Genomic DNA, 17364 nt, shown 5'->3' with positions numbered 1-17364 from the left:
CATGATAAAGGTCCCTTGTGTCGAATTGGCCTATTCAAATTTAATACCAGTGTAAGATGAAAGATGAAGTACTGCTTTCAGAAATTCTGATCTGTTTTCATTAAAGAGGTATCAGCCAAATCAAGAAAATGATTAAGTATTCATTTGGTGTTTTTGACTGCTTATTCCTATTCAGGGTTACGGGGATGGGGTCTATCCCAGCATGCATTGGGCGGAAGACAAGGTCTATCTCAGCAAGTAAGCTCTCTATCAGTAAGTTAGACTGTATGACTAACTACAGATCTCAAAACATTTTGGGAATAGAGAAAAGCTTAACTAATTTTTTCATTCACACATGTATCATTGCCTGCATTTTAATTTGTCCTGTCATGGCACAATGTTACTGCAATGAGCAGTGTTAGTCTTTAATAAGGTTACATGGGATATGCTGTTATCATCAACTGAGATATTTATCAATGAACAGTTTATCTGAAGCTTATAGTGAAATGCTGAACTCTGCAGTATTGCTCATATCTATATACCGAATAGATCCCAATTTTTCATTCTAGATGGTAACCTGTCTAACCGATCTGTGTATTTTGGTGTCCCCCAGGGTTCAATTCAAGGTCCTCTCTTATTCTCAAATTACCTACTCCTCCTCTGTGGTATTACCCATAAATATGGCATTCTCTTCTACTCTTATGGAGACAATACACAACTTTACAAAGCAATACAACCTGGTGATATATGATAGGTAAAGAAACTTGAACTTACATGTAAAAAAAATGGATGACAAACCCCTATTTCCACAATGCAGGCAAAACTCAAATCCACATTTTAGGCCTCAAGCAACAAAGAAGTTATCGTGGACCTCAGTGACCTAAAGGATTCTGTAAAAAATCTTGCTATTATCTTTGATTCAGACCTCTCCTTTAACAATAACACCAATGCAATAGCAGCATACGTATGGAAAAACTGATCAAGGGTATTGTGTCTTTCAAAATTGTCCACTGCACTACATGACACTAGCTGTCCCAACTGCATACTCCACCAACTTACTCCTTTTCCTTTAAATTGGTAAAGTCCTAATTCTATGTAACAGCTAGCATGCAATGGATTGCATGGAGGGATTTATGTGCAACATACATAGAATCATACATAGACAAATGTAGACAAGAGATGGTAACATGGACCAACATTGCAAATAGAGAGACATGCAGAAGCAATGAGACCAGTACAAAGAGATAGATAAAGACATTATCTGGGTGTTAGATTAGATAGATTTAACAGCATGAGAAATCACAGGACACTTACACTTGAAACAGAGATGATTTATCAATTATTCCTAAATGTTAATTGATGCCTCTATCTATGGAAGCACCCTGGGTGGCTCACCAGTCTATCACAGCAAGTAAGCTCTCTATCAGAAAATTAGACTGTATGACTAACCACAGATCTCTATTTGTTTTTGATATATTCTGTGAGACATAGCTGGACAATCATGGCCCTTGGTAAGCATTACCTATGTATCATTTGATACATAGGTAAGCATGTGGGCAGGCAGGCAAGCTTGCAGGTAGGAATGTAGGGGAAATGACAGATGACAGATTCATTAAATGACAGATTAATTGATGCCACCTATCTATGGAAATCCCTAATTTCAGCTGTCGCTAGGTCACACCCTCGGAAGGGGAATATGGGAATGGTAAGTAACACTGCTACGTCAAATAGAAAATCTTGGAACTGATCCACTTACAGTTAATGGGAGAGTGACTTTGTGGACACAGTGACTTTGTGGAGCCAGTGGAGCTAAATAAGGATATGAGCCCATATTCTCCAATTTATTTTCAATGAAGCAGCTCCAAGTTTTGTCTCTTGATGGAATCACATATTTCTGTCTTGATTCTTTTTTTTAGCTTGTTGAGAAGTTGCTTGTGTTCAAAATGATTGAATAAAATCGGTCTAAAATCACAGCAGTAGCACATGAGTCTTTTTCAGCTTAATAATAGGGTCTCATTGAGGGCCTTTATTGAATGGGAATTCTGGGAATTCCTTATTTGAGTCGTGATGTGGTTTGTCTCTGTAGGTCAAACCCTCCTCAAGGGGAATATTGAGGTGGTGACTAACACTTCCTTTCACAGTGTACGTCAGTAGCATTGCTAAAAATAGACTGTGCTGGAATGTGACTGGAATTTTGGAAAATGCTGTATCTGAGGATGGTCTTTCAGCGTGAGAGTCTATGTGTGTGGGTGTGTGGGTGTGTGTGTGTGTGGGCGTTTTAATGTGTACCTGCTGTGGATTTTAATGCGTGACTCTGATTCCTCTCCTTATTTCTTTCACTGTCTTCCCTCACTTTCTTTTTCCTTTGTCTCTGTGTGTTCTGTATATATATATATATATATATATATATATTCATGTGTGAGTGATTTTAGATATAGTAATAGTATATATATATATATATATATATATAGTAATAGTCATAATAGTCATAATAGTAATGAGTGAAATGCAGCACTTGCTTTTCTAGCTGGCAAAAAACAATATTGCACTGTCTGTTTTGATCAATGTTAAGTGCTTCAACAACAGAACAGATCAAACTGAAGCAAAACAGATCACAGAGTGGAACAGAGCAGAAAAAAACTTAATAAATGAATTGACTTGACAATTGACTTGACTTCAACACGTCTAACTGTGGTCATGAAGGAGGAGGAAGCCATAACTCAATGTGATTCAGTGTAATACTGTCCTGTCCCTTGATCTATTTTCCATAGCTGTTATTGCAGCTCTCCTGAGAAGTGACAGACCTTTTGTGCCCTCTGTTCCTATGGAAACATGTATCGGCCTATAGTGCAAACTGGGACTTGTAGTCTTTAATTATTATTATATTGAGGATGATCTATCTATCTATCTATCTATCTATCTATCTATCTATCTATCTATCTATCTATCCACCTGAATAGGGTCTGCATGAATGTTGCACCTTGAATGGATGTCTTTCATATGTTTGGCCATATGTTATGCTGCATCCGTCCTGGTTATTTATTTTCACAATTGAATCATATCGTCATGGACCTGGCGCCTGCGCAGTAGACGGCGTGAAAATCTGAATCATCGATGGAGAGAGAGAGAGAGAGAGAGAGAGAGAGAGAGAGAGAGAGAGAGAGAGAGAGAGAGAGAGGTGACTGTAGAGTGATGGGACCCGGCTGAGGGAACAGCAGCGAGTGTTCACTCTCCGAGCTGGTAATGACAGGTAGATGACAGTTTTTATATGTTTTTTCTTTTAAATCTTTTTAAACGCATTGGCAGTTTCGCTCAATCTTATTTCTGCTGAGAAAATACAAGAAATTTCGCATTTCTTGCATAGATCCTTTTAACTCTGTAATCCTTGCTCTCGATAACATCTTTCACATCTGGAAGTAAATATGATGTGGAAAATGTATTTTTTACCTTGTGTTGACATCTTGTATATTATTTGTCGATTGCTATATTCAATTTCGAAGCGTTTTTAGGCGTCGGTATATCAAATACATGCATTCACTTAAATCGTAACTTCATTCATTAGCTGTTACCTGCAAATTTCATATTCAGTGATTGCATCTTTTCAGGTGTTTCGGATGTAAAACGACCTGCTTTGATTCAGGGTTGATTCATCTTTTAAGCGTAATTAAAACGTGTGTTCCGTGTCTATTTGCGTCTCGAGGGGGGCAGGGAGGAGATGTGTTCTGTTTTCAGTCTGGCGTCACATATTACGTCTGTGTGTTTTCCTCCGGTGCTGAGGGGCTGGATGATAATAATGGCGCTCAGCACCATGGACAGCTCCAGGTTGAATAGGTTGACACAGCAGGCGGGTTACACTAGTTGTGGGATTTGATGTTTGCATTTGTGTATTTTGATTTTTTCTTTATTGGAGTTCTATTTTAGTTTCAGCTCGAGTTTCGTTTATTTTGTATTTTCTGGAAGGTTTAGTTTTTAGTTTTCATTTAGTTTCAGTTGGAATTTTAGTATGTTGACTGTCCTGGATTAGGGGAATGTGAGCCACTGTTTATGTGTCTAAATAAGGTAGACTGAGAGTTGTAGTATCTATCAACATAATGTTGATAGATACTACTACTACTGTTCACTTCAGAGATCAGTTTACCTGGCCATGATCCCCATGGGTATAATGTGAACAAATTAAACAAAATGTCCAAAGTATGGTAGATATGGTAGTACTTTGTATTTTCACAGTAAAAGCTAAAAGAAGACACTAGGCTGATATCTCTGCTACATCTCTGCTTGCTTAGCAACTGCAGACAAATGCCATCTTGACTATGGGTGTGATTTCAACAGTGACTGTGAATTTGAAAGATGTAGAGATCTTATCATTGGTGTTTACATTACTGGGTAAGGTAGCACTTTAATATGTTTGTCAGGTAGTGTTTCATGTCACTTTTGTCCTGTAAAAATCTCTTAACTTCATTGTTTTCAGTGTTTTTGCTTGAATTGGAAGGATGCATGGTCCTCTATCTGTCCAGTAAGTTCCATGACCCCAGCACCAATGACAGCAATTCAAAATGTGGTTATATGGATTCAAATGTGCATTAGTGTCAATGGGAAAATTAGTCAGCTTTTTGCAATTTGTTAACAGTTGAATTTATGGAGATACAATGTTCTCATCAGATAGCAAAAATATGTTGATACATATGTTTTCCACACAACTTCACGGTCAGGATGCCTACAGTAAGAATTATATAGTTCTGCTCCTCTGCGTCTCCCTGCACACCTCTCATTGAAAATGAATGAGGACCAGGCAACTATTGCATCCCGTGTAAAAAGCAGTACTCTCGATCCAGAGGACCACTGATCCAGATCGAGAACCACTGAATTCCTACATCTTGCAATGTAATGACAGCAATTCACAATCATAGCCATTTCTCATAGCCAATTTCCAGATTTGCAGTTTTCTTATAGTGGCTGGATGATGAATATTTAAACTCTCTTCACTAGAAACTCAACAATGACTATATGCAGATACAGCTAGAGAGAGACTTCACTACATCAGAACAGAATCATAGAGAGAGAGAGAGAGAGCGAGAGAGAGAGAGAGAGAGCGAGAGAGAGAGAGAGAGAGAGAGAGAGAGAGAGAGAGAGAGAGAGAGAGAGAGAGGGAGGGACATCTGAGTCAGACGTTCACAAGAGTCCTCAGCAGGTACACATCGATGTTGTGATGTGATTAACGTGATCAACCAGGAAACAGTGTGCCTCATCTTCCTGCAGCACTTCACTCATCACACTTATTGGGTTATGTGATTGGTTATGTGACGAACCACCAGACATGTCTTACATTATACTGCAGCTAGTCTTGTGTATGATAATGATAAAAGCTTTTTGTATACAAACAAGGCCATTTAGATAATAAATACACAAATAAGGGACTGTAGAATATTTCAAAATGTCACCTTTTACAGTAATTGAGAAAAACTGATTTTCCCATTGAGGTGCATGGCATTTGACATTTTATAATGCAATCCAAGGGCATAGCTTAGTCCTTGGGTCATGAGACATTTTCTAGATGTGAGTGGGTAATGTCAGCTGTCAATGTCATGAAAACATAAAATGGATTTAATTAGACGACCACGTTCCTGCAGGACACCAGCGATTCCCTTTGTGTGGATGCTTAATAATAGAACTTAGGAAGGCAGCGTGTCTTGTCTTCCTTCTGCACTTTAAGCACAACACAGTTGTGTAATGACATTGATGGTGAGGCCGCCTTGTGGTTAGAGACGCTGTTCCGTGACTAGAAGGTCACAGTTTCAATCCTCACATGTCCGTCCCTGTCAGTGTCCTTCAGCGTGACATTGAAGTGCTGTTTCCTCTGCCATTATGATTACACACCTTGGATCGCTGTATGTATTTGTCATTCTGTGAGTTTTAATTGAGTTTTAAGTCAAGAGACCTCAACAAAAATTCATTCACAAGCAACTCTTATTTACCTTCGTTTACCTGACAACACCTGAAGAACCTCAAAGGAAGTAAGATTACTTCCACTGTTAGCTATAAACTGCTTGTGGGTTTGATTGCACATGATGCTGTATATCCTAATGTAAGAGCCATTCTAAAAGAAGAGATGTTTTGAGATATATTTTGTGATTTTTAGATTTGAAATAATGACAATAGTGTTCATTGATATCAGTGATATTTGAACTATAGTCATATTTGTTGATTATTATGGAACATTAGATTTTCCTATAGTTTCTTATGTATAATACTGTATATCCCATTTAGTTGAAATGCTCCTTTACATTTACCCTTGACGTCTCTGTCATTAGACTCAATTGGAGTGAGCAACACAGTTTTTCGACTGAGAAAAATGATTTGTTTTTCATTAAATATTCTAAATGGGGTTACTGGTCTCTCGAGGTTTATTTGCATCAGACTCATTGCTTTTTGCATGAACTTCAACTCAGTACTTGCACATTTTGAAAAACTGTGAGTGCCGCTCCACCTAATACTCACCCACATGCAATCTATCAATTTGAGATAGTGTCTGCGGATTAGTGCTTCCAAATACGCGCTTAAAATTATTTCCTATAATATATAATGGGCTAACCGATTCCTGGGATAATGTTTCATTCATAAATGCTAATAAGTTATTTATGGCATTTCCTTTGGCCACTGTACCAGTGATTCACTCTGATAAGAGTGAAATCAGACTTTTACACAGAGTGAGAGCAGATGTTTTTGTTTTTTTACTTGAATGACATTGCCTGACAGAAGAGAAGAACCCATATTACCTTAATTGACATCACTTACTAGAATGTCTGTATATCTCTTATGCTCCATTGATAATAAACATGAATCACTGCCCACAATCATAGCAAAACAAACTATAGCGTGGGAATGGAAGCATTTTATATGACATCCCAAAGATGATTTATCTATCCTGATAAGCCAGAGAGCACATTAAGCTAATGGTTTGGTTTTGCAGATTTAACCTAGGGAACACACTTATGATAGCAACTGCTTGTTTGTTTCTTAGATAGTTTGTGAGTCCTTTTATCATCAGTATCATCAGCGCACACAATGCTGCTGTGATACCATAACATTCTGCAAAACCATACGTTATTACTGGGGATGATGTGCCTCTCTCGACTTTGTATCGCCCAAAAAAAAACAACACTTATTTTTTCTCCAACTTTTATTCCCTAGACCAATTCAGCTGCAGTGCACAGGAACAGTAATTGAGATTCAGTGCTAGCTGCTAGAAACTAGAAACCCAGTTATATGAGAGGCACTGAGCTGTAAAATGCTTCAAGATCTCCAAAGGATACAGATGGAATAACAAATGCTTGTGAAAGCACATTTCCCGAAATAGATAGTTGTTTTTCAGGGTACAAGAACCACATTTATTGCACCAAAACAAAATGAAAGAAAACTCATTTGAAGAAAGATAACAGGTTTGTTGGTGGAAAGGCCAGAAAAAACATACAGTGTTGATAATATACTGTATATTTGACTTTTATATGTGTAAGATTTGTGTGAATCAGCTTTAGCCTGGTATCTCAATGTATTTCATTTTAAGCTTTTCCTGTAAGAGTTCAGATTGATGTGGTTCTACTGTACTGTACTAATCTGATAAACTGACTGTTGTTGATGCTGTTTCAACTGTTCCGTAACAGACAGAACAGAATGCATCAAAACTGAAAAGGACATCGCAAACATCACATGCAGCAATGCAGAACATATTTTCCATTATTTGGTGAACAATTCACCACTGCTGTTGTCGTATTTGTTCTGTGAAAGGAAAACTGAACTCATGATCTGTCTTGTAAGACAAAAGAGGGTCATAAACCTACAATGATGTAAGAAAATATGTTCCTTAATTTAGCAACAAATCAGTGTTATTGTTGTATTATCCAAAAAAAGGAAGAAAAAAAAGATCAAAGGCACACTGCCACTGAGTATTTGATATTTGGTATAGTGTTTTTATGCAGCAACAAATTCACCACAGTCGTCGTCATAGTAGTATTTTTGTTGCAGTTATTGTTGTTATGAAAGACAATATGAAATGAAATAATGCAAGCCAGTGTTGTGCAGGTCAGCACTTTCCTTATTCAATAGTTTACAGAATACTGCGTCTGAAGAGGAGGGGTTGTAATATTTCATGGCATATTTCATAACAGAAGACGGGGAGAAATGCATCATTAATCTCAATATACTGACGCATCCATGCTTTCACAGTACAGTGTTACGTAACTTTCTGGCAGTGTGTGTGAGTGTACATGTCTGTGTGTATGTATACAGTATATAAATATGTGTGTACATTTGTGTAGAAGTTGAAGGCAGCAAGTGTGTGTGAGAGAGAGTTTCTCAACATACTGTGTGGGTGGTTTCTTAAAGGCAATGTGCAGACATGCATTCATGCATGTCTCTCTCCATCTTTCTTCAATCCCAGAAGAGGTGACCTATTGTGTGTGTGTGTGTGTGTGTGTTGTCCTCATGCAGGCAGACAGATGTGAAGGATGACGTCTTGCTCAGAGATCTGTGGGTCAGAGTATGTTGAGCAAGCCCAGGCCGCCGGGAATTGCCAGCAGTATGGAGTCCGCTCCTACCTACACCAGGTAGAACACACACACACACTCACAAACCCTACAGTCTCATATCTCAATCACATGATTTTAAACCTGAAGTTCGAGAAAGGCTTTTTGATCTTGTCCACCATCGGCCATTCTCTAATGGGTTCAAGTTTTTGTTCTTGTATGGCTGGTAAAGGAAAAAGTCATCTCTCTCTTATCCCTAATCCAGTTTTATGAGGAGTGCACAGCTTCCATCTGGGAACGTGATGAAGATTTTCAGATTCAGAGATCGCCTAGCCGGTGGAGCTCTTTACTCTGGAAGGTGAGGTTAGCCTTCAGCTTGCTCCAATAAGACTATCTTATTGCTTTTACTCTTATTTGGATAATCACCTAAAATGAAATTACTTCGACCACTGACCTGTGACCTGCTCCCAAAAGCATCTTCAGACTAAGATCATCCTTGTGTTATTGATGGTTTTTGGGAATCTTGGTCCCGTGCTCTCCCTCATCCTCCAGTTTCTTTTCCCCTGCAGGTCTGTCTCGCGTTCGGCACCCTGATCTTGTTTGCAGGCCTCATCGTCCTCCTGGTGGGCTACGCCACTCCAGCCAGGATCGAGGCTTTTGGCGAGGATGATCTCCTTTTTGTTGACAGGTACAGTAATAGCACAGTACATCAATGGGAGGGAATCAGTTGAATCTTTTTGTCTGCCCACACAATATTTTAACATTCTTATATACAGTATAAAATATAGAAATAGCCTGCTCCTCCAAACAGTGAATCATGTGGCTGCAACTCAATATATAAAGTATGCAGACAAGGTGAAGTGGTTTAGTTTTTTTGTTTGACCAAATATTACAATGGGCAAGATACGTGATCTAAGCAACTTTGACCTTGGTCTGACTGTTGGTTCAGCATCTCAGAAACAGCTGCCGTCCTGGGATTTTCACACTATGGTGTGAAATGGTGCGATAAACAAAAAACTTCCAGTGACTGTGGCTGAAAACACCTGAGAGAGGTCAGGGGAGAATGGGCAGATTTGTTCAAGCAAACAGAAAGGCCACAATGCTCCAATAACAGCTCTTTACGACAGTGGTGTGCAGAAGGGCATCTCACAACACACAAGCTGTTTGCCCTTATGATAACTGGGCTGTAGCAACAGATGACCAGCCGGCACTAGACAGGTGGCTGGTACACCTGTCCGGTGAGTGTGTATCTTAAAGGTCCCATATGGTGTAAAACAGGATTTCTCTTGCCTCTTTGATTATAAAGGAGTTGGATGGTCTATCTAAACATGGTGAAAGTATCAAAACGCACAGTTGCCAACTAAATCCACACAATCCATATTAGAAAAGCGAGCCTCTAAACGAGCCGTTTGGACTTCCGTAACTTTGTGGCGTCACAAAGGTTCGCTCATTATCATTTTTGTAAGAAATAATAGATTAACAAAGTGTTTTTTTCAAAGCGGTTGAGCGGTTGTCATTGTTTATTACCGGAGAGTTTTCCCTACCTGTAGCTGCCGGGCTGCGGTGTCTCACGTTTCACTCTTGAAACGGTTAGCCAATCAGAACAGAGGGTCGTTAATATTAATGAGCCTTAAAGACACGGCGACAGAAACAGTCTGTTCTTGGTAAGGCTCAGAGATGTGCTGGAAAATGAACGTGTAAAAATGGATTGAGAGTGTTTTTGGTACATGACACCACACACACAGCTTTGAATGGACCTCAAGACAGGAAATACAACACTGGAAAGTGGAGAATATGGGACCTTTAATTGTTCTAATTGTAGTAGGAATCTTTACCGTATTTTAATTTATCTCACATCACAACCTTGCCTGCAAGAGATGATCATAACGAAACACACATGCAGTGGGTAGAGCAGTAGCCATTGTAGAACTGACACTGATGTTAAGCTATTAATTAATGTTAAAAAGCAATTGCCCTCTTCTTTGACAGCCATGCTGTCAGTTTCAACCGCGCGCTGGATGTTTGCAAGCTGACTGGGGCCGTGCTGTTCTGTGTGGGAGGCACCTCCATGGCCGTGGGTCTCCTGCTGTCTGCCTTTGCCAAGAGCTACTCCAAAGAAGAACTGTACCTGCAGCAGAAGTTTAAGGAGAGGCTGGCGGATCTGCACGCAACAGTCGGTGAGGTTTCAATCTGTTCTGTCTCATTACACCGCAGTGGAATGAATGATTAAAGCATTTCAAGCCAATAAATTGTACAGTAAGTGCAAGGATTAGCATAACCCTAAAGCAAACATACTGTATACTATCTACTAAATAATACAGTAGGAATACACAAAAAATAATACCACTCATACTGTATGTGCTTGGTGCTGCAACATATACATAACAATACTGCTGTCATCACAGGTAACCCCATAACGAGAGCACCGACCCCCGGAGAGGGAAAGGTGCCGGTCACGCTTTCCAAAGTCCAGAACATCCAGCCAGTGACCACGAAATCAGAGACCTGACAGCAGTCCAGATGAAGGAATAAAGTGAAGACGTGCGTGTGTGTGGACGGATGGACGTGCAAACCGTGTGTGTGTGTGTGTGTATCTGCGTGCATATGTGTACGTAGGTCTATGTGTGCATCTTCTCTTTTGAAAGGTCAGCTTACATGACTGGGTAGTACTGGTTCTCGATCTCTATGTGCTGTTAAACTTTGATTTGACATGTTTCAAAGCCTACTGTAAGGTTATGTAAGTGCAGGGTCGATACAGCTGGTCAAAGCTTGAGTCTTTTATTGGAACATCAGCTGGATGAACTTCAAAGTCATGGAGTAAAGCACATGCAGGACTTGAGCCAGGCAATTCTAACACTTACACCCATCCAAAAACAGACAAACACATAGCTGCTGAACATACATGAAATATGTCATTGTAGTTGATCCATTTCCGTTTCCATTTACATATTGTGCGCAGCAGCAGATGCAGTGTCGTTTGATGTTACAAATGATCGGTCCTCATTCCCTGCTCTGATCAAAAGAAGCACTGAACAAAACCAGAAGCAAATTTCCTGCCTAGTGTCTAAAAGGACATCAGACGTTCAGCTGTTTCTATGTAGGTTTATGTGCATGTGTTTGAGTGTGTGTGTATGCAACTTAGCTGCACACAAGAGCTGACAATCACAGCCGCACAATATTAATACAAGTCTTTTAAACACTTTAGAGGGATGTGTTTTTGATGCCAAGCCAAGAGATGCAGAAGCAGATAGGTGGCCGACAGCTCACAGGTGTCAGAGCAGATAAGACGTTGGAGCAGATTTGAAGCGATCTTAAGGGCAGATTTCACGCTGACATTTTCCCCTGTCTGCTCGGGCCTCAATCTCCCCGCAATTCGGTAAATCGCCAGACAGGATCGATAGACGAGAGCAGACAGACTGATGGAGCAAAAGGCGCGTGAATTGACCCAGACAGAACACACACAATGAAAAAGCCAGTCATTTAGAAATCCTCACATTTGGACATATCACTTGCTCGATAAGATAGATAAAGCATACCTCATGATTTTTATATTATTTTTGAATGCAGTTATTTTTCTTAACAATTGCACATACACTCTCTCTGTCTCTCTGTCTCTCTTTTGGAAGTAATTCCAGCCATCCATCCACATGAGCACATTTTTCAAGGGTGCACAAAGAGACACAAAACAGCATGATAACTATTGGGTCCATAACATCATCAACACTCATCACAGCTGTCTGTCTGCCGGTATCCACAGATGTTTTGGATATAATAACTGCCTTCCTGCACTCACAAAAAAACTTGAAATAACACTGTAGGATATGTTGTACTAAGTTGAACATATGTAACATATACTCAATTGAATATGAAGAAATGATACAATATGTAACACACCTTTAGTGCATCATTATGTCAACAAAGCTTGTTTTAGAGTGTATTGGTTGAGCGTTTTTTTTTTTTTTTTTGGACCCAGGATTTGTGTCACAACTCTCTGTCCATAGTTGATTTTTTGGGTTATATTTTGAAAATGTTGCTTATAAATTTGCGTGCCTATTTGTCTCTGTATTGTGTTATGTAAGATCTGTGTGTCTTTTGAAACCATTGCACACTCAGACACTCATTTTTGTGCACAATTTATATGAACACACCGGTTTATACTGTACTTGGCTAGAAGAATGGTACAGCAGTAGGTCATTGTGTAAGTGGCACCAACTTACATCTCTCCTTCATAAACAGAGGCAGCAGCAATGCAGAAAACATAAAACGACAAACTGCTACATGTATATGATCATGTAAGATGACCTTTTGACATCACTAACCTCCACTCTTCTCTTTCTCCTTTCTTCTTTTACTTTTTTATAGATGTGTGATGTCATTTTAACACATTTAGTCATTTTAGACACAACACAAACACAACGCTGTAACTACGAACAACGAAAATACTCTTAATAGTCAATACAAGTTAAAAAAAACACCGTTAAGCTGCAAACATACAACAACATACCAAGAAGTTATACAAGCTGTTACGAACAATGTAGTCGGAATGGTCAGTCGGTGGTTGATAATGTGTTGAGTTGTAGTGCCATGTTGTGAATAATGAATTTGTTTTTTATCGCTATCATTTGATGGAGTAAAGTTGAGCCCTTCATTCCAAAGCCAGATATAAATGTTATAGAATATGTGTGTTGGAGCAGTTTAAAGGCCGCGGTACATCGGCAGCTTTTTAGGCAACGTAGGCCAACATAGACGGAGAGAACCGAAACATCATGAAAAAAAAGGTTGGTTGTAATTGCAAAGCTAATTTTGCTCAAAACGTTACCCATGTATCATTGCCTTAAAGATAGACTCAGTGGTGTGATGTCTCCCACAGACTTCAGGGAAATTTCAGGTGAAGATGTTTTTTTTTTTGTTGTTTAAGTACGAATAGTAAGAAGTTGTTTAACTTTGGACTACTTAAACCAAACTCTTTAAACACTCGGATTTCAAAAACCCTGTTCTGAAATATCCAAGACAGGATCTACACATACAAGAACAGAAAAGTCTTTGCGTCACCTGTCTAATCTCCTTATGGCTGTCTAAACAAAGAGAAACCACCTGAGAAGATCAGATCGGTGCCGCAAAGGATGAAAACAGAGATTTTTTTTTCTGTCCTTGTGTCAATCCGACCCTAGAGAGAAAAGGTTTTTCTGGTTTTGACATCACTTCCTCTGATTCTACCTTCAAGGGTCTCCTGATGTAACAGTGGATTCTACCAGGAAATAGAGACAGCATACTGTACCTATTGGAGACTGGATAAAGAGCAGATATATATATCAATGTCTATATATGTATATTTTTCAAAGAACAAAATAAAAACGGGAATATTCTGCAGCTCAGTAATGCGGGAAAATCGTTGCATTTGCTGTTGTATTGTCACTTTGTAAATTTCCTCTTCTTCTCCTGCATGCTTAAGCTGTACACACATCACACCGTACAAGCTCCCATGGTGGTCAGGAGAAAAAAAGCTATTGAAAGCATACTTACCAATACTGAGAATGGAGTGAAAATTCATACATAGCCGGCAGCTTATCTCCAAACTGCCTTAGTGTTCCCGATGGTTAGAGTGATTTGTTTTATTCTTCTGTCAAACTAGAGAGAAGATTTCTACCAATAACAATTCACTGGTCCCTTTATTTTTATTTTTTTAAGGCTTAGCTAGATGTAGTTCCTAGATACTGTACCTTTCAAATCTTTTAGCCATAATGGGTCAGGGAAATCATCAGTCAGGGACCTGTTGGTCACTTTGGCGGTCAAAATCTGTGTTTTATATGGCAAATATTTCTCACTATATTTTTATAGACAGGCTTTTATGTCATTTTTTTCATTCTTGTATTTACCCGTTTTATTTCTTTTCAACCTTATTGTTTTCATTGTTTTTTTCTCTGTAAAGCACTTTCTAGTGTGAGAACAGCAGAGAGAAGTGACATACAAATGACGCTATATAATCTCATTGTCATTTTTTCCAACTATATCTGACATTTGCTGTCTTCAGCTCAATATATATATAATATAATATTATATAATAATAATAATAATATATAATATTATATGCTTAAGCTAATTCTTTTTATTCTTAATGATAAACTGTATCTCACATCACTCTTGCTACAAAGAGAAGAACAAAGGAAGACTTGGGAGCTGGCTCTCATCACTAAACATGCCTGTCAGTGTGTTCCAACATCCTAAACCTCCATTACATTATGTAAGAGCTTTTACCATAATCAATCAAGAGAGTCATTTAGGTAGGGAGGGGAGTGGAGAATGCAGGGCCTGATTAACACACACACACACACACACACTGAAAGAGACCAGTGGGACAGATAACACAGGATGGATGGTGCCTCCAGAAATAGAACCTTGAGGATCATCACCTCGACAAGTGGAGCTGGATGACTCACAGATACTCTCTCTCTCTCTCTTCCTCCCTCACCCTCTTCCTCAGCCATGTTCTCCCTCTCTCATGGGATGGTGAGTCACTAACACATTGACTGCCTGAATCCCAATATGAACTACTGCGGCAGGAGGAGGAGGGCAGAGAGGCCATCGCACAAACTGAATTAGATCACACATACGAGCTTCCTGTCTGTGGGTGGCGGTTCATAGTGCTCCGTGCAACCTCGTTTCATGGGAAAAGAGCAGGGCAAAGTAAACCGGTCTGTCCTGACAGATAATTAGATGAGTGTCAGCGGCATCCTTTTCATGCTTTTCACCTTCCTTCTCTGCCATGCTCAAAGCTGCACCAGGCAAAGATTTTTATGTAAAAAGCTTTAAATCCTGGTTCTTTAAAGTCACACTGAAATGAAACTTTTTTTTGCCTCTTTAGCTCATTCTATTATACCATACACCTATTTGGCAATTTATGCCAAAAAAAATGACAAAAAAATATATTTTCTTGTATTTCTATATGAAAATGTCTTTACTTTTACTTCCTGGAAAATCTTTAGTGGTGACATCATCATGTACCAGGAGGCGTACATAAAAATTTCAACCAATAAAACCATTGCAGATTTTTTAACAATCCCGCAACTCTGCCATCAAATCAAACTTCCTTTCTCTCCCTGACTGATATTCCATTGGTTTACACTTTTGAATGACCCCTCCTCACTTTATGTCCCGCCTCAATATCCTGTTTCAACAGGAAATACATCACATTATGGAAGCAAAATGCTCTTGAAATCCGGTTTCATTGTGACTTTGGGGGTGGAGAATGGGTACAAAATGGGTATCAAGCCTATTGCTTTAGGAACCCAAGAATAGCAGTTTTGCTCTCACAAGCCTGTAGTCCACGATGAGTGGTCTACAGTTTCTGATTTTGAATCCCTGTTTCTGATTTTGAATCCCTGCATTAAAGCCGCAATCAGCGAAATTTTCAGACCACTAGAGCGACGGAAACCACAACACATTTGTAAATAACACACAGCAAAGCCACTGCACTACAGAGGCCAACAAAGGACATATACTGCAAAGCACCGTGCATAAAGGCTAACAGCTAAGCTAACCGTACCTACAGAGAAGTGTCGCTGTCTCGCTTTGACAGGCCTTTCTCCCGCTGAAGGTTACATGTCCCACAATGACAAGTGAAGAGGGAGGTAACAAATTTACCAGTTTAAGAAGTTCACTCGCTCGTTTTGATTCCGCCATTATGAGATTTTTTGTCAGGAATGGGAGGGGGAGAGCACCGCTTTTAAACAGTGAGGAGCGAGGAGACAAGCTAGTTTAAAACCTGAATGGCCCAGGCAGAGTTTCATTCCAGACCAGAATTTGACAAGAAGCTTCAGAAAAGAGGTGAAAACAGCAACACAGCTCAGCTGGCTGCTGTGTGGATATTGGTTTATATCATTATGTCTCACTTAAATCTCCACATAGCACACAGTTTCAGGATTGGTTACATGGTTTGATATTGCTTATTGCAGGTTTAAGGCAATTCACATGGACAAAGTTTTTAAGCAATATGGATAGGCATTTTTACAAAACATAATGGACAAAAGTCTTTTTTCCATTGTATTTTTGTTCCTTATGGATCACCAGACAGAGGTGGAGAGAGTGCTGAAATATTCTGCTCAAGTAGTACTTAAGTGCTACTGATTACATGCTTTGGCATGATCTTACAAATAATTTGATAGGTCATTATCAGCCAAGGTTTTGGCTTTTTGCACTGTATTTCATTGAAGCACACTTAGAAGTAGCGTTAGTTATAATTCTGTTTTTGATACATATGAGCTCAAATGTGACAGACAAATTGGTATAATTTATTTAATATTGTCACTTCTTTATTTTCCGGTACAAGGCAGATTTAAATGAACAAACACGCATACAGTGTGAAGCATCATGATTTGGAACAGAGAGGAATTTCAAACTATCGACCGCATCATATAATTTACCTGAACATCCAGCTGCCATCCAGATTCTCACATTATTACACAGCTTATTGTACTTTCTAACACTTGCGCTTTCTCACTGTTAATTTGTATCAAACTAGCTTTCTGCCATAGCCCAAAATACCATGTGTACAAAAAACCCACAACATTAAAAACAAGTGGCTAGCATAATCATACCCGTTTGAAGATAAATATATGGATTTATGGATTTGAAACAGTTAAAGTGTGACAACTGTATTTCCACTTCCCAGCATCACTCGCTACAGTGTTCACAGATAGTGCATACTGACACAATAAGGCAGCCTAAAAGAGCTTAAATCTTAATTAAAGGTGAGATTATAATATTATGCTTCGGACATGGTTGTCGTGAATCATCTTTCAAAACATCTGAGCGGTACCTGAAATTGCTGATGGTGTTTTCCACTTGACAACATCGTTTTGCATCCAGT

At 39.2% G+C, this 17364-nt stretch overlaps 1 protein-coding gene across 1 annotated transcript; it reads left to right on the top strand.

Annotated features, from left to right (window-relative positions):
* Window positions 1-8480: 8480 nt before the first annotated feature.
* On the top strand, window positions 8481-11007 carry nrsn1 (neurensin 1). The gene is made up of 5 exons (XM_071899566.1): window positions 8481-8579; window positions 8764-8856; window positions 9068-9186; window positions 10488-10675; window positions 10904-11007. Exons 1-5 carry the CDS (start codon window positions 8481-8483, stop codon window positions 11005-11007), a joined length of 603 nt encoding a protein of 200 aa, XP_071755667.1.
* Window positions 11008-17364: the final 6357 nt, after the last annotated feature.

This window comes from Centroberyx gerrardi, chromosome 12 (genome assembly GCF_048128805.1).
Source record: "Centroberyx gerrardi isolate f3 chromosome 12, fCenGer3.hap1.cur.20231027, whole genome shotgun sequence".
In the NCBI taxonomy this organism is placed as follows: Eukaryota; Metazoa; Chordata; class Actinopteri; order Beryciformes; family Berycidae; genus Centroberyx; species Centroberyx gerrardi.
The sequence above is the reverse complement of the archived record's forward strand: the minus strand, read 5'-3'. Positions and strand labels throughout refer to the sequence as shown.

What these genes read in the sequence shown, in the direction of transcription:
- nrsn1 (XM_071899566.1), top strand. Translation starts at nt 8,481, where the DNA reads ATGACGTCTTGCTCAGAGATCTGTGGGTCAGAGTATGTTGAGCAAGCC. An exon ending in TCCGCTCCTACCTACACCAG is followed by an intron (nt 8,580 to 8,763) that starts GTAGAACACACA and finishes TCCCTAATCCAG; the next exon opens with TTTTATGAGGAGTGCACAGC. An exon ending in GATCTCCTTTTTGTTGACAG is followed by an intron (nt 9,187 to 10,487) that starts GTACAGTAATAG and finishes CTTCTTTGACAG; the next exon opens with CCATGCTGTCAGTTTCAACC.